We start from the raw sequence: 17,574 nt of genomic DNA, 5'->3' as shown, positions 1-17,574 counted from the left end.
GGCCCAGCGCTCGGAGCCCTCCAGCCCGACCTCGGCTCACGTGCGGGCGCTGCTGCCCCCGCGCCCGGCCCGCGGGTCCCGTCCCCTCCCGCCGCCCGCGCCGCCCTCTCCGGCTCCGGCCTCTCCCCGCCTTCCGCCCGCGGCCCGCACGGCCCCGCCTCCCCTTGAGCTGCCGCGGTCACCATTGGTGCACGCCCGACAATAGCAGACGCTCATTGGCCAGGAGGCAAGTCATTCACTCAGCGCATTCCGCCGCCCGCAGGCTTGCGGGGAAACTTCCTTATTATTGTGACGCCGAAAAAGGAGAAACCCCGCGCGCGGCCGGAGGGGCTGTGACCGCCGGAACCCCGCGCTGCGGTTCGAAGGCTGCCGAGGTGCGCGGGCCCGGGGCCGGGTTCCCGGGGGGAGGGCGGCGCGGAGCTGCGGCGCTGCGGCCGCCGCCGTCCGCTCTGCGCGGCTGTCGGCGCGCTGCTCCCCGAGGGGCGATGCGGGGCGGAGACCCGGGGCCGGGGCGCGGGCGGCGGGGCTCCCCGCGGGCCTCGTGCGCACCCCACTGGCCTTCATCGCCGGGAGCCCCGCGGCGGGGACGGGCTCCGCCAGCCTGCCACGCGAGAGCGCCCCCGCGGCGACGGTGCCGCCCGCTGCCCGGGAGGGGTTGCGGCGCTGGAAGTCCAGAGGACGCCTCCTCCCGCTCCCCTCCCCTGCTCCAGTTTAAATTTGGGGCGTTGCAGGGCAGGGGCGCAGGCACCTGCACGCGCGCCGGGAGCCAGCGAGGCCTCGGCGCTCCGGGGGGACCGCAGCGGCGGCGCCGCCGGGAGTTTGCGCCGAGAGCGCGGGTGGGGGGCGGCGGCGCGGGGCTGGGCGGGGCCTGCGGTGGGGGCGGGGTTTTAGCGACAGTGGGGCGTGGCCTGGTGTGGGGCGGAGCCCAGTGCAGCAGATGGACGGGGCCTGAATGGGCGAGGCGGGGCCGGGGCGTGCGGACACGTGTGCGCGGGGGCGTGGCGAGCGCGAGGTCTAGGACAGGTGGGACTGAGAGTCACGGGTGGGCGCGTGCCGAGGCCCTGCGGGGGTCGCCCGGGCGGACGCGAGCCCCTGCCGCGGGGCTTGGGATGCTGGGGATGCTCCAGGGGACCCGTGTTTGAACTTGGCTGTTTCTGGTCACATTTTCCTTTAGAGTCCAAATCAGCCCCGGAGGAGCCACCGTGCGTTTGCTGTCAGTATTCTGCCTGGCTGCATCACCACACCCGGCAGTGCTGCGGGAAAGACTATTCAGAGCACCCCCTTCCATTTTTATGTGCCTTCTGGCTCCTTCCACAAATAGGAAGCTATTTCTAGAACCTTTCATTGGATGATTTGATAACATAAAGTGAGCTGATTTTTTAACTCTAGACTGGGAAGAAAGAAACATGAAGTGAAATAAGGTTGAACAGCCCGTGCTAGTGGGCAGATTACTGCGAAACTCGCCTTTTCTGCATTTGCCTCCTCCTTGCAGAAGGAGGGAGTGGCATTAGATATCAGAAAGGCAAAATGCATGAATTACATATTCTGCATCATTGAGGCTCCCTAGGAACCTTCTGGAAAGGCATAATACAGGAATCAAGGTTAAAAATCTCTTCAGCCAAACCCCTTTGGCATTAAAAAAAAAAAACCCACGAATTTAGTAGTTCATTGAGCAGTCAGACTTCAGTTTTGTTAAAAATAAAAAACAAGAATTCCATACTATTCAAAATGGCTCCATGGGATCCAATGGTTACCACGTTTTATTCTCAGGGACCAATTTAAATTTCTAGCCATGTGTGTACCCATTTTAAAACCCTTTTATGCATCATGAAAGTAGCATCCGTATTGGAGAAACAAGATAATTCTGCATTAGTTTCAGAAATGAAAAGGTCATAGTCTCCAAAGTGAATGAGATTTTTCTTCATCCTCAAATCCGGCAGGAATTTTTCTTTTTTTCTTTTGGGTACCTGGAAGTGTGTCTCTGTGTCTTCTTATTTTGTGATTAGGGACAGAAATGGAGGAGAAAGTCTTCATAAAAGTGGCCCAGACAAACCCTAAGTAGAGAGATAAGTAAGAATAAAGAACACAGATAAATTATTTTCCAAAAACATCTCCCTCTAAACAAAATGAAAGATTTACAAATAATGCTCATTTTTACTATCCCCTTTCAAAGTGCAGGAATTTTTTTAGGTGGTATAACTACAGTTCAAGGTTATCATAACTTAGATATATCAGACTTCACTTTGAGAGGGAGATGAATATTCAAGCTTGGCTAATTAGAGATAGTTTTATTTTCATACATTTGTGTGTATCTCTCATAACATGAAACCTTTGCATTGTTCTTATTTTTAGTCATTTTTATTAGCATATATTAGTTGCACAAGAGTGCATTGTGACATTTCCACACGTGTATACAATTATCTCCATCCAACTCAGCTCCTCTATCACTCCGCCTTACTCCTACCCTCTTCTAAAACAGGTTTCATCGGTCTGTTTCCATCACCTTTGCACAGCTCTGTAATACTGCGTGTTGTTGCTTTCCCCTGCAGCTCTCCAGTGTGAGGGGGAACACTTCTGGCTTCTGTCCACGTGCCAGCTGTGTGATCTGTGGTGAGTTACTTCTCTGAACCACAGTTTTCTCCAGTTGTACGTGTGGATGCTACCTCACTCACAGAATTGATAAAAGGCTTAAACAAACAAGATTGTGTCACTGTCTGAAGAGGGACCTTAACAAACCTTCATGCCTTCCTCCTGATTCTAGGTAGTGTGGAGAACCACGTGAGCCCAGGAGGTAGGACCAGGCTGAGGTCTTTGCTTCAAATAGTTCCTTCTTAGAAGACCAAAGTTCTTTGTCCAATGGACTGTTGAGGAGTCTAATAAGATCCCTTTGATGATAACACTTTCACAGCATTCAGAAAAAGCACTTGATAGGGGCAGGACTGGGTTTCTGAAGAACTGCACTAATTTTGTAGTAAGTCAGGGTGAACATGGAGAAAAGTTGGACCAACTCTTGAGATACCTTCGCTGCCCCCCCCTCCCCCCCCCCCTTTGGCTAACCTAGGTTCTTGTTGCCTGTAGATAACCACAGTGGTCTGACTCATGACCTCAGCTATGGCAGAAACTTTCAAATTTAGTGAAAGGGTGTGGCCTTTGTGGCTTGGCTTCCTTTTGTTTGAAAGTACAGTCTCAAGTTTGAGTCCACTGTTCCTGGGGCTTGATCTCAGGCCTGGGTGCTGTCCTTGAGCTTTTATGTTTTCCACTTAACCTACAGCTCCACTTCTGGCTTTTTTGGTGGTCAATTAAAGATAAATCGCGTGGACTTTTCAGCCCAGACTGGCTTTGATGATCAGATCTCACCTTCCTGAGTAGCTAGGATTACAGGAGTGAGCCACTGGCACCCATCTCAAGTGCCTACCCTTGGGCATCTAGTGGAAGAGATTTGAGTCTGCCTTTGACTTAGTAAGTTTCCATTTTGGCTACTTATTTACATGTTCTTGGGCAAGTGATATAATCTTACTAATCCTGAGGGTTCTAAAGCTGTGATGCCAATTTTCACTCCCACAAGCTGAGTATAATAAGAGTTCTGGCTGTTCTGTATCTTTGACTTAACATAGGGTAAATTAAATAATGTAAAGTTTTATATTTTTTTTTTTTTGTCGGTCGTGGGGCTTGAACTCTGGGCCTGGGCGCTGTCCCTCAGCTCTTCAGCTCAAGGCGAGCGCTCTAAATGTAAAGTTTTTAGCACAGATCCAGACCCATGGCAGGCTTATAGTCACAGTAAGTAATACTTTCTGTTTCGTTCAGAAACTGTATATTAAGCTGGGAGTTGGTGACTCACACCTAATATCCTAGCTATTTGGGAGGCTGAGATTGGAGGATCTTGGTTCAAGGGCAGCTGGGCACACAGATGAAACCCCTTCTCAACCAGTAGCTCTGTGTGTGTGTGTGTGTGTGTGTGTGTGTGCATGCGTGCGTGCGTGTGCACGTGTGTGTGCGTGTGTGTGCGTGTGTGTGTGTGTGTGTACATACATATGCATTGGGACATGCCTGTCATGCCAGCTAATATGAGAAGCATAAAATAGGTGAATTAAAGTTCAGGTGCAGTTTGGGTGAAGTTGTCTGCTATCTTATCTCCAATGAGAGAGAGGGGAGGGGGTGCAGGTATAGGTCAGAGTGCCTGCCTACTGAGCACAAGGCCTTGATTTGAAACCAAAGTACCATCATAAGAAAGAAAATTAGTATTCGAGTCCCTACGCTGGGTCAGACACTACACTATAGGGATAGAGAAACAAGCTGCGAAGGCTCAGGCCTACCAGGGGCAGCTAGAATTCCAGGCCATCAGTTGTGGCAGGTGCTGGATGGCAGAATGACACCCGCGCAGCCCCAGCTGCTCGTGTGATTCACGCTGTAATGACAGCTGCATTCGTCAAGGCGTCAACCTTTAGATCTGCTAAAATGTGGCCAGGGGAGAGGGCATTTCAGAAGGGAGGAAATAACGCTACCGTATTTTGTTGCTTTGTTGTGTCAGGTTGGTTTCAGCTCAAGGGGTACCTCTCAAGCCTCGCTGTGCTCCCAGGACTTGGCTTGGCTGCGAACCAGACACACACAGATGACTAAAAGCCGATTCCTCCCTCAGAACCTTCTAGTCTGCACAGGGAGCTGATCCTGGGGGAAGCTGCTCCAGCAGCACTTTTTATTTTGCCTTTCTTTATAGTTTCACCAACTACCATTCATCTCCAAACAAAATGTCACGTTCTGTGTAAACTTGGTCAAAATGCATCTTACTCTGCGTTCTGTGACTCAGAGCTGTGTTTCACATTTGATTGTACTGAGCTAATAGAATATCTTTTTCACGGTGACATAGCGTTCTAGTTTATGCATGTGTTGCCGTTTATGTATTTCCTTATTGGTGACTATTTGGGGCTTTTCTGAGCTAGACTCACTATGCAGCCTGGGCTGGCTCTGAACTTGAAGATGCTCCCGCCTCAGCGGCCTGAGAGTCGGTGTCCCCCCCACCGCCCGCCCCCCTTTGTATATCTCTGGTGACCATGGGGGAGAGTGGGCCTGTGCCCCGTTTCCATTACTACAGAAAGTTCTAGATTTCCAGGTTTTACTCATTTTTTTCCCCCATATCTTTAGTTCTTGTCAGGTGCAAGAGCATCAGAGATTTGTTTGTTTGTTTGTTTGAGACAATGTCTTCCCTGTAGGTCAGGCTGGCCTGCAACTCGGGATCCTACCTCAGCATCCTGAATGCTGGAATTACAGGCATGGATCATCGCGCCTGGTGTAGCCATAGCTTCTTATTGAGTGAGACAGGCTGCAAAATGAGTCCTAGGCCCAGGAATAAAAATAACTGTGTTGTGTGGTGTTCACAACTCCATCTTTGCTGGATAATGCCAGCTTGTTTCCAAAGTTGTCATGGCAGTTCACACTCTCAGTGGCTGTGTAAGGGTCTGCGTGTTCTCAGTTTGTCACTTTTCAAAAGCCCACTGCTTAGGGGACTGGGGATTCCGCCTGGAGCCTCAGGAAGCCCAGCACAGGGTGGGAGGAATGATCTAGGAGAGGCAAGAGAGATCCTGAGATGCCCGATAGCTCAGCTAATGGAAGGGAGAGGGGCCAGACAGCATACTAAGTTTGCTTTCTATGTCACTTCTGCTGTTGGTAAATTCTTGACAGCAAAGTGTGTCACTAGCGTGACTCTGGTTGCTAGAGTTAATTATGCATTTAGGTCAGCTGCAAACAAGTTTCCAGCTTGGGTTTGGGGAGTCCCTGGCAGGCACCGAAGCCCTGGGCATTGCCCATGCTGCTGTTGAAAAGACAGACCCCTGCACACGTACACACTCAGGTATTTGCTCCTAAGCCTGCTTGAAAGGAAGCTTATCTCTATTGTAAATGAGATTACAAGTCCTGCCTGAATGTCATTTGGCTTTCAGTGACTTTCAAACAAAGGAATAAGAGTCAGTTCCAGGCTGCTCTGTGTGTGTGTGTGTGTGTGTGTGTGTGTGTGTGTGTGTGTGTGTGTGTGTGTGTGTGTGTGTGTGTGTGTGTGTCCAGGCTGCTGTGTGTGTGTGTGTGTGTGTGTGTGTGTGTGTGTGTGTACACCCGCGTAGCTCAGGACAAAGTTGAGGAGGGGAAGGTTGTCATTTAGCATTCAGCTCACTAGGACTAGGAAAAGAGGCAGAGATGCATACTCCTCTTCCACTCCAACCCTGTCCAGAACTAAAAACCAAAAAAAACCCCCACCCAAACCTCCTTAGCCCCCACTTCTGGAACATGTATTGGCTAGTGGAAGTGCAGGGGCAGAGCTGGGGCGGAGCTGGTACTCACCTGAATTGGGGAGGGAGGGGGGAGTCAGCCTGGGCGCTGTTCTACTTCAGAGTGGAGGGAACACTGGGCAGGAGTGTCAGTGTCTGGCCACAGCCGCTGAGGGGTGTCATCCCCTAAGGGCCTGGCCAGGAGGGCAGAACTTCAGGCCTTCTGACAGTGAAGAGAGAGGAAGCCAGCCCTTCCTGCATATGGTGATGGAATGAATGCAGGAGGTGTGGGCGGCCGGGAGAGCTAGAGGTTTCCTAAGCCTGTCCCTCCAAGGGAAATGCAGTTCTGCTTCTCTGGAAGCCCAGGAGTGGGGAGGTGGGTGGGAGTGGGGGGGTCAAAATGTGCAGGGGTGCAGGCGCCACTGCAGCTGTGGAGATAGACTGAAATTCATGGACGCTCCTAGTGACAGATGAAGTGGAAGCCCAACTCATCACCAGCTTCCTTTAAATGCCCTCAACTTCTCCCTCAGAAAACTGGATGTGTTGAGTGTTTCCTTGCTGTCCTGTGCAAAGCATCCTGCTGACAGAGACCATGTTTCCCATTAGGGTTGGGATCCGTTCATAAGAATGTTATTCGTTAGGGGGCAAGTGCCACCGTGAACTGAGCCTAATGCTTACTGAGCAGGTCCTCTACCACTTGAGCTGAGCTTTTTACTTTAGTCATTTTTCAGGTAGAGTCTTGTGTGCTAGCGCTCTACCACTTTGAGCCACAGTTCTACTTCTGGTTTTTTGCGTGGTTAATTGGAGATAAGAGTCTCACGGATGTTCCTGCACTGGCTGGCAGATCTCAGCCTCCTGAGTAGCTACCGGCGTGAGCCACCAGTGCCTGACCAGACAATTGCATTTGAGTACTTGAAGAGTCCTTTACTTTAACTCAGTTTGGGGGGGATTTTTGAAGTTTTCTTGAGCAGTCATTCTTTGGATTACTTTTTTTTTCTTTTGGTCAGTCATGGGGCTTGAACTCAGGGCCTGGGCACTTTCCCTGAGCTTTTTCACTCAAGGCTAGTGCGATGCCACTTTGAGCCACAGCATCACTTCTGGTTTTCTGGTGGTTAATTGGAGATAAGAATATCATGGACTTCCTACCTAGGCTGGCTTTGAACTGTGATTCTCGGATCTCAGCCTCCTGTGTAGCTAGGATTAAAGGTGTGAGCCACCTACACCTGGTGCAGTCATTCTTTTTAAATAAATTCTAGTCATCCATCAGGGTCGGGTATGACTCAGGCTCCTCATCTGGGAATGTACTTGCCTGAGCACCCAAAATTCAGTTGACTTTAAAAGACTCACTCATGCTAAACGAACTTGCAAAAGCTGATTGACTTAAGACTACAGATTAATAATGACAAGGAGAGATGTCAAGTAGCTGAGATGCTTTGGTCAGCTGGTCATAGTGTTTTGTTCCTGTAGTGGGATCTGTCCTGGAAGCCGGATTACTTTAGGTTGCTTGTGAATCACGGCAAACAGATGAGACAAGTGGCCGGTGAGTTCTGACTATTGGGGAATGGATGCCTAGCAGATCAGGCAGCTGGGTTGACTGATCTGGGTACCCAGATTTCTGGACACACATTGGGAAGTCTGGCTGTTGTGTTCTGGATTTTCTAGGCTTCTTACTGAGTGACATAGCGGTGTGTATACAGAGTGAGGATGGATTCAGTACCTGGTTCTGTGATTGTCAGGTCCTTTCAATATCTTCTGTCTTACTGTCTTTGTGTTTTGTCCATCTTACTTAAAATTTTTTTAAATTTATTTTTTGTCGGTTGTGGGACTTGAACTCTGGGCCTGGGTGCTGTCCCTCTTGAGCTCTTCAGCTCAAGGTGAGCGCTCTACCACTTGAGCCACAGTGCTACTTCTGGGTTTTTCTGCTTATGTGGTGCTGAGGAATCAAACCCAGGGCCTCATGCATGCAAGGCAAGCGCTCTATCACTGAGCCACCTTCCCAGCCCCCCTACTTAAAAACATAAAACAAAAACCCCTTATTTTTAGGTTCTTTACATGTAAACTAGGGATAATAATAACAATAGTATCTATCTCATAGAAGAATAAATGAGTTAGTATCTAAAAAAATGCTATATCTAGAATATAGTCTCCCCTTCCCTCCCCTCCCCTCATGTTGTCCTGGGGCTTGAACTCGGGGCCTGAGCACTATCCCTGAGCTTTTATGCTCAAGGCTAGTCCTCTACATGTGAACCACAGCTTTACTTTGGCTTTTTGGTGGTTAATTGGAGATAAGAATCTCAAGGACTTCCCTATCAGGGCTGGCTTTGAACCTGGATCCTCAGATCTCATCTTCCTGAGTTGCTAAGATTATAGTCATGAACCATTGGGCACCTAGCCTTTCTGTTAGTAAAAAATTTCTTGTTATTATAAAGGTGATGTACAGAGGGGTTACGGTTACGTAAGTCAGGTGATGAGTGCATTGCTTTTTGGACAGTGTCACTCCTTCCCTCGCGCTCTCCCTGTTCTTCCCTCCAATCCCTACCCACAAATTGTTCAGTTCATGTTCAACAGAGTGTCCTGTGAGTACCACTGCTTCTTATGTCCACCCTTTGTCCTTCCATTTCTATGGCACCCCTTATACTCCCAAAGACATATACACAAACAGGACAAAAAGAAAAGAAAACAAAAACAGCAAAAAAGAAAAAAAACCCTGCTCTTTCTGTTATTCTCAATAATGTAATTATTAGTATTATTTATCAGGCAACAAACTTACACAGAAAAGTGATTTATTTGACTGTCCACATAGTTGCTTCTCATTATCTTCAATAGTTCTCCACCCTAAAGTTCCCATGGATACCACATCAGTGACTGCAGCACTTCTGCACAGATACAGGTGAACATTCCTGAAAGCCACTGGTCCAAACATTTTTTGTCAGTCATCAACTCATAACCCTGTATTATGGATACTCTGTCTAGACACCCTGCTTAGGACATATTGCTTACAAATAATTCTACCTTGCAAATAATTATACATTTCTTTAAATACAAGTTGAGAAAAGTTGGTGTTTTATTTCTGCCCCTGGGTGATGAGATAGGAAATGTGTCTGGCTTTTACCACACATTCTTGCTGTACCCTGGGCTTTTATATTTTCCTGTAGGGCGTCATCGCTTGAGGCCATCTGTCTAGATGCTCTTCTATCTTTCCTATGTGTTTGTTATGCATTCCACATGTTTGCCACTTTCTAGGGTGGCTTCATGGCAGGCATATATCCTCTTCCTTTTTAAAGACATATCCTGATCTTGATTCATTAACATTGAACTCACAGCTAGCACCATAACTTCTGCATGAAGAGAATTGATCCAACATATTATTTCTTTGTAAGGCGCAGCCTTCTTGCAATGCAGGAGTTTTAAGCAGCATTTCAGCTCTATGCTTAGGGCCATTTCAAACAGCAAAATCACCAACGGAAAAAGCACATACACACGTGTACACACACATGCAACGTGTGACATTAAGGAGGCCACAAAGTCATATTTGTTCACAAGGGAGTGTGAAACAGGAGAGCAGAGCATCGGTGTGTTCGCCTTTAAGCCGGAAAACGGCAGGTAGGGTGACTCCAATTTCTAGTCTCTCTAGTCATGTGACCAAAAAAAAGTGCTCTCAAACTATGGATTACTTCAGGAATCGGGCAAATTTACAAGCATGGAATACAGCAGTCATGAAGATCAGCTGTGCGTAGAGCAAGCAAAGATGGTGGTGCTGGCAGTAGGCAAGCCCAGGGAACGCTCCGGGCTCTGTGCTCCCATCTGGGTCTCTGAGTGGAGGCCACATGGTCTTTACTGGTCTCCACTTGGCACAGAAACGAGCTTCTCAGCCTCCATTGTCTTCCAGAGCCCATAGAACCCCTTCTTCCTATTCATTTGGGAAGTTGCACTTGCTGCTAGGTAAGGAGGGACTTGGGAAGAGGTTTGGGCAGGAAAGCTACTAGAGATCTTGAATTGGAGGAGTTTAAAAGAAGTAGAACTGGGAACAAGGGATCATATTCGCATGCAGCTTTCTTATACATTGAGTGTGTTTTGAGATTCAGTTAAACAGGAAGACAGGCTGTAAGGTGTGTTGCACAGTGTGGTGACTCTAATAATCATGATAGCTGAGTTCAGTCACAGTTAGCTCCCCAGATCCGTGGGTTCTGTATTTGCAAAATTTAACCTACCAGGGAGTGAAAATATTGGAAGAATATGAATGTGTATGTACTGGTATATACACACTGGTATATCCCTGAGCAGTGTAGAACAATAACTTATTTGTATAACATTACACTGCATTAAGTATAAATAATGTGGAGATGATTTAAATTATTTTAGGAGGTTTTCTTAAGTTATAAGCAAACATTGCATCATTATATTATATCTCCGTGTGTGTGCATGTGTGTACCAATCCCTCCTAGATACCAAATGGTGACTGTGTTTCAAAGTTGCTGAGGAACTGAGATTCTGATGTTCTTAACTACAAAAAAACAGATAAGTGAGATGATGGCTACATTAATTACTTGCTTAATTATCCCGAGATAAAGCAAAATACCACACTTTACCCCACACATAGATATATAAGTTTTGCTAATCAAACGTTTTAAATGTGTTTTAGTGAGGGTCTTCTCCCTTTCCCTCCAACTTAAAAACAATTAGTAGTATTCTATTGTTTCAGTAGTCTATAATCAGTTTCTCTTTGCTCCTGCCATCTTTGAGCTGCTGTCATTGTGTAGACAGAGTAATGGCTTCTTAACTTGGCTACCCCTGTAGCTCACCCCCCACCCCCACCCCTTTCTTGTGATCATGCTGGGGTTGAACCTCAGAGCTCATGTTCTCTACTGGCTTTTCACTTAAGGCTGGTTCCCTGGCTCTTGAGCCACAGCTCCACTTCGAGAACAGAATAGCACACTGACTGATGAATAGTGCCATATAATGCTGCTTATGTAGTTATCTGTAGGAGGGAGGAAAGACATCATGAAATATTAAAATGAAGAAAGGAATTAGCATGGGTAATAGCAGTTGAGCACATTGGGGAATTAATTAGGAACACATTATGTGTTTTATCCTTATTCCACGCCCTGCCATTTCCCTTTTAACTCTCCCTACCTTACAGTTCTTCCAGAGCAATTTTTTAATGTTTGTATTAAACTTTCTCCCCCAAACTCTCTTCTAGGCTACATGACTCCCTGAAGGAGACGAACAATGTTATGTTGGGGCTATTGGTCTCTGGGCCAACCAGGAATCGGCACGAACCTGCAAAGAATTGTGGCTGAGCCACAGGTGTGCGGATTCGTATCAGACAGAAGCGTCAAGGAAGTGGCCTGTGGAGGAAACCACTCCGTGTTCCTGCTGGAGGACGGGGAGGTCTACACGTGCGGCCTGAACACCAAGGGCCAGCTGGGCCACGAGAGGGAAGGCAACAAGCCAGGTGAGGGCTGGCGTGCACCTGCGCTGCCATGCTCAACACAGCCACGTGAGGGGCCGTGGCAGAGCAGGCATTTGTCTACCGTTGGGAACCCTGGTGTCTACTTTGACCCTTCTGACAGGAAAAGAGATCTGTCCTGTAACCTATTTGATACCAGTTCCCAGGGAAGAGGAGGTGACTAGTTCGTGAACGTACCCCCAGTAATCAATATAGTTTTGCGAATAAGTAATGTCAGAAGTTTTCGTTCTCCCCTAATTATCTAATTTGGTTTCTGCCACCTGGCATGGTGAAGCGTTTGATGCCAAGTACTGGGCTGGGTCTTGTGATTAGGAAGATGAGGTGGCTCCAGAGGTGACGAGTCCTGCCATGGAAGTGTGCGTGTGGTCAGCTGGAGTAGAGGGAGAGGAGGGTAGAGTAGGTGTGTGTATGGGGGCTGGGGGAGAGAGAGAAGACAGAGGGAGGGAGGAAGGGAGGATGAACGTGGAAGGAACACCAAGAGACAGCATGCTGGGTATGGCAGTGGCAGTGGTGTGATTATAGATGTAGATTTGGCCAGAGCATGTTGATTTGTGGAAGGGTGGAAGAAGCTGACATGGGGCTCCCCAGTTTTCTTAAATACTAGTTAGTGCTTTCCATTTACTTACGATAGATGGTGGACATCAAGTCTGTTGCTTTGAATTCCCCCCCCCCCCATTTTATTTTGAAAGACTGTGCGTGTAGCTAGGATTTATGAGATCGTCTCCTAGTGGGAACAATAGGGTCTTACGTTGTGCCATGATTTGTCACATTTGCATGTGTGTCATTTTCTTTGGTACCTGCTGCCCTTCTCATTTATTCCACATCAAGCCTAGACACTGAAGCTTCCTTGAAGAAACAGCCTTAGCTGGGCATGGTGGTACATGCATGTAATCCTAGCGGTCAGGAGGCTGAGCAGGGGATGGAGAGTTCCAGCCTGATCTGGAGTACATAGTAAGAGCTCATCTAAAGCAGCCACCACCACCAATAAAAGTAGCTTTTCGTTGCTGCTTTTGCTCATGTGCATTTATTTAGGTAATAACTTTGGCTTCTGGGTGAGCCAGTTTTCTTCTGTGACAGTAGTTTCCCTCTTCTAGTAAGTGATTTTGCTGCACAATTTCCCTGCCCAAATGTCACTTTGTTTGTAATCATTACTTTTTACGCGGGCCACTGGTCAGAAGCAAAATGGCGGATAATGAGGAATGTGCCTGGTGGACTCCCACTTCCTCATTTGCTGTTTCTGGTTTCCAACTCCCAGATGCCCACCAGGTCAGCTCAGGGGAGCAATACCAGTGGACTAGCCAGGGCTTTCCTAAAACGCAGGCCCCAGCCCGTGGCACGTCAGAGAAGGGCTGGACCGGTGCCTTGCACGGACAGCTTGCCTGACTCTACTGGATCTCAGATGATCCTCCGTTCCCTAGCAGAAATCCAGATAAGAGAGCCGCTCCTTCATAAGTTAGTAAATCATCCTTATTACATATCTTACCAACCACTGTAATACAAAATATACTATGCAGCTATCCCTGAGGAGGCTGCAAAACTTACAAATTATCTTTGTATTGGAAAATGCTAAAAAAGGAAAGTCTTCTTTCCCACTTCCTATTAAACTCACTTATCTCACAAACTCGTAATAGACTCTGTTTTCTCAGGTGAGAGCCTGCAGAGTTGATGGCAGACCATAGTCCTAGAGCCTGGAATATCTACATTTAAATAGAAATTAGACACCTAGGCTCACTTCACTTCAGTAATCTTTTTTTTTTTTTTTTTTGGTCAGTTGTAGGGTTTGAACTCAGCCTTGAGCTTCCTAAGCAGGTGCTCTTACCACTGAGCCATGCCTCTGGTTTATGCTCACTGTTTTTGAGGTAGGGTCTTCCTTCCTGCCTGGGCGCAAGGCTGTGCTAGGCAGTCCAGTAGCTAGGATACCAAGCCCAGGCCACCATGTCTATTTCGTTCTTCATTGAGAAAGGGTCTCAGAGACTTTCATCTGTCTGGATTGGCCTCAAACCCTCTTCCTCCCAACCTCAGCCTCCCAAGTAGGATTTCAGGCATGAGTCACCAGTGCCTGGCTGGCTACGCTGGTGATTCTTGAAGGACTTGTGCTTGGCCTAGCTAGCCTTTGAGGGAAGTAGTTTGAGAACAGGGAGGAGATCTCTCAAGTATTCTGGAACATAAAAGTTAGGGTGAGCTCTGGAGTCAGCCAGTTTGTCCTGCAGTGGGAACTGGAATGTGCACTGTCACGGCTGAGATAATCTAGGCAGCTATTGAAGGTAGTGTGTGGCAGCCCGATCTTGTGCCTCACACATCACACCTGGTGGAGAGCCCTGTGCCATGGCTGTGGTTGTGGTAAAAGGAAAGGTACCTGGGCTAAGCGTTTGGAAACAAGTGTCCAGTCCCTTTTCCACCAGGAAATAACAGAGTGGTCCAGGGCACGCCTCTTCCCAGTTCTGATCTCAGTTCCCTTACACAAAAAAGGAGACTTCCTGTTCAGATATGGTGTCTGAGTGACAGATTCAAATGATAAAGGAAACTCCACGAAGGTACCTGCAACCTAGAGCCTGCCCCTCATTCTTGATCTGTTCTCTGCCTTCTGCCCTGCAGCCTCACTGCCTGGTGTTCAGACAGGCCTCAATGAACTCTTTGTCCTAGAACCTGGGTGACAGTGGCAGGTGAGGAAGTAAGCTGAAACCCTGAAGTCCAACAGTAGCAAATTCCGGGCTGAGTTCATCTGGGTGCATTGAGATATTTCTCCATGGAGCTAAGGGAAAGCCGGGGGAGCCTGTGGGCAGTGGCTGCCCGCATGCTGGGCCCCTTCTGCTCGCTCAGCCCCTCCTGAAGTTGGTCATCCTCAGTTGCTCTTGCAGCAAGGCTGTCAGCAAGAGACCTCAGCCAGAAAGTGCTATGCAGGCTTTTAGGTTCATCCCAGAAATCCAGCTCTTTATGATCTGACTTGGAATAAACCCAGATACTTGTGTCAATCGCAACAGATTCTAGAAATTTCTGCTGTTGGTTAAGATTATCTGTGAATTATAAACTCCCCACCAGGGTGGAATAGTGGCTCTTGGAATGGGAAGGTTATGTGAGTGTGTGTGCCTGGGCGCCTTCCTCTCTCCAGCGTTTTCATGGGTAGATGTGCTCTCAATCGGGGAACCACGTGGGTTTATTTCTTTCTATTTTATTTTATTTTTGTGTGCTGGTCCTAGGGTTTGAACCAGGGCCTGGCCACTGTCCTTGAGCTTTTTACTGCCCAAGGCTAGTGCTCTACCACTTGAGCCACAGCTCTATTTCCAGCTTTTTGGTGGTTAATTGGAGATAAAGAATCTTACAGACTTTCCTGTCCAGGCTGGCTTCGAACAGAGATCTTCAGATCATTGCCTCCTGAGTAGCTAGGATTACAAGCGTGAGCCACCAGCACCTGGCCCATGTGGATTTATTTTTAATGAGTGAGAAAAAGAGAATGGGCTTGTTTTTCTTTGCATGTTTGTTGAAAGCCCTGACCATGGAGAGTTATGGGAGGCAAGTTCAGGGGCCAGGCATGGAGCTCACCTCCCATGCCCAAGGCCCTGGACTCGTTCCCCCAGTGGGGGTAAAAATAAAGCTCGCTGGGGGAATGCTAACCCCTTGTGTTCTACCACGTAGCTCTTGTGGCACGGGGAGAATGCCTGCCAGATGAATGCCCTTCCCCAAGAGAGTGTTTCTTCTGGCAGGGGGTAGGTGTGAGATGTCAACTTGATGTTATTACCCAGATCATTTGCCTTTGAAATAGGCAGGATTTTAAAGGGGAGGCAGATGACTATTTCCGACAAAGCTCTGAGAACAGGAGTGATTTGCACTAGTCCTGGGGTACCCCATCCCTGAGGGGCACAGGTGGTTTTAAACACAAGTGGAAATTTTCACATTTCTTCTTCTCACTTCCCGGTATCGTCTGGGAATGGAATAATGCCTGCCCCTCAGCACCCACCCATCCTTTGAACTGTTTCTGTCAGGACATCCAGCAGTGTGGCCTGGCTGTCCAGCACAAGCCAAGAAGACTCAGCGCTTGGCTTTAGAACTTTGTTTCCATTGGGCAAAGTAGCTCACACTTACCATTGCAGCAGAATGTGAGCCTTTCTGAAGCTTACCGAAGGCTGAGAGCCCCTCTGAGGCGGTTGCCTAGCAAGCACAAGGCTCATCCCGGCCCCTTCTGCCAAAAAGGAAAGCTGAGATTCCTTTTTGAAATGCAAATGACTCTGGGAGCCACGGGGTCTGAGCTGTCTCTAGAGGGCACCATGCCAGAGGTGGCCTGGAGGAAGTGTCCTCTCCCTAACCGCACACCTTGCATCTGTGTCCTCAGTCTACCACTTGTTGATTTGCTTTGTCTCTAGCTGGTGCAGCCACAGGCACATAGATTGACTTTTTTTTTTTGGTCCAGGCCTGGGGCTTGAACTCAGGGCCTGAGCTTCTTTTGCTCAAGGCTAGCATTCTACCACTTGAGCCTCAGTGTGACTTCCGGCTTTTTCTGTGTATGTAGTACCAAAGAATGGAACACAGGGCTTCACGCATGCTAAGCAAGCCCTCTACCACTAAGCCACCTTCCCAGCCCCACATAGATCGATTTGGGGGTGCATTCTGTGCATGTGTCAGAGCAGAGGTAGTAAGCCCTCTGCAAAGATTTGAAAGTCATGAGTTTCCTTTTGCTTTGTCCATGCCTGGAGAGACTGCACTCTCAGGCTCTCCTCTCCCTGTTTCATAGTTCTACCTTCTGTGCCCTGCTTTGTGTGGTAGGAAACTGGGGGGGGGGGAGGGCATTTTGAGGGCAGGTCAAATATTGAAACCGCTGGTTATGTGCTCCTAGCTGTTTTCCCAGTGTGTCGGGTGGCTGAGGGTTCTAGCTTAGGCAAGTCCATGACTCATCCGTTTGTGCTTGGGCCAAGGGTAGAAGCCTGGGACTCCCAGAAGCACCTACATTCAAGGTCCAGCTTTAAATAAAGCATTGGCCTGTAGTTCTTTTGCATATCTTTTCCTTGTAACTTTTCTTTGTACATGAACTCATCTCATAAGTTTATAAGACACAGTTCTGTAGAACTGGTATTATACAAAGACTTGTGCCCTCTCCCTCCCCCCTTTAAAAAAAAATGTTTTTGCTGGTCCAAGAGATTGAACTCTGGGCCTGAGCTTCTTTTGCTCAAGGCTAGCTCTTGAGTCACAGTTCGACTTCCATTTTTTTGTGTGTTTAATTGGAGATAAGAGTATCGTGGACTTGGGCAGGCTTCAAACAGTGATCCTCAGATCTCAGCCTATGAGTAGCTAGGATTATAGGTGCGAGCCACCCCCTTTTTCATAAAGCAAATAAAGTTTTTTTTTTAAATTAGCAAATAAAAATCTCATGTTTTATTAGCAAACACTAATAAAAATAAATGCTAGTAAAACATGAGAGTTTCTTTCTAGATGATATTTTAGTAAGTGTCATAAATGAACATTAAGTAAGTCTAAATTTTCTTCTATGAAGATAAACTAGGAAGTAGTTGTGTGCAGAAAAAATTTCCAAGTTTCACCTGAGATTACTGGGGGGGTCCCATTTCTATCCAGCTTCATGTAAGCACTCTTTATGTGCAGGTGTGGCAGTATTAAGTGGGCAGTGTTTCTTTGCCATGCATGCTCCCTCTTCCAGTATTGGGGTTTTTGGCATAACCTAATCGTGTGTCACTAGGGATGTCTGGACTCATCTAAGTATTTTCTAACCTTTTTTCCTTTCCATCTGTAGTAGGCCAGAACAGTGGTAGGTCCAATTAATGTAATCTAATCTGACTCTGCTAAGTTTTAAAAATTCTTAGCTAGACATCCAAGGAAACCTTTAAAAATTTTTTTGTTTTGTAG

At 47.7% G+C, this 17,574-nt stretch overlaps 1 protein-coding gene across 7 annotated transcripts in view; it reads left to right on the top strand.

The window, feature by feature from the left end:
- The first annotated feature begins 248 nt into the window (after window positions 1-248).
- The window catches only part of Herc3 (HECT and RLD domain containing E3 ubiquitin protein ligase 3), a 104,842-nt gene continuing 87,516 nt past the window's right edge, over window positions 249-17,574 (top strand). For 2 of the 7 annotated variants that reach the window (XM_042701633.1, XM_042701629.1), the window contains exons 1-2: window positions 254-374; window positions 11,455-11,709. In XM_042701633.1, the coding sequence (XP_042557567.1) occupies window positions 11,484-11,709 (226 nt within the window). In that variant the 5' untranslated portion in view covers window positions 254-374; window positions 11,455-11,483. Of the gene's footprint in view, window positions 375-2,549; window positions 2,611-11,454; window positions 11,710-17,574 lie in introns of all 7 variants that reach the window. The other 5 variants (XM_042701631.1, XM_042701636.1, XM_042701635.1 and 2 more) reach the window with 5 other exon arrangements.

The sequence above is a fragment of the Dipodomys spectabilis genome, unplaced genomic scaffold (genome assembly GCF_019054845.1).
Source record: "Dipodomys spectabilis isolate Male_0828 unplaced genomic scaffold, ASM1905484v1 ptg000297l, whole genome shotgun sequence".
In the NCBI taxonomy this organism is placed as follows: domain Eukaryota; kingdom Metazoa; phylum Chordata; class Mammalia; order Rodentia; family Heteromyidae; genus Dipodomys; species Dipodomys spectabilis.
The sequence above is the reverse complement of the archived record's forward strand: the minus strand, read 5'-3'. Positions and strand labels throughout refer to the sequence as shown.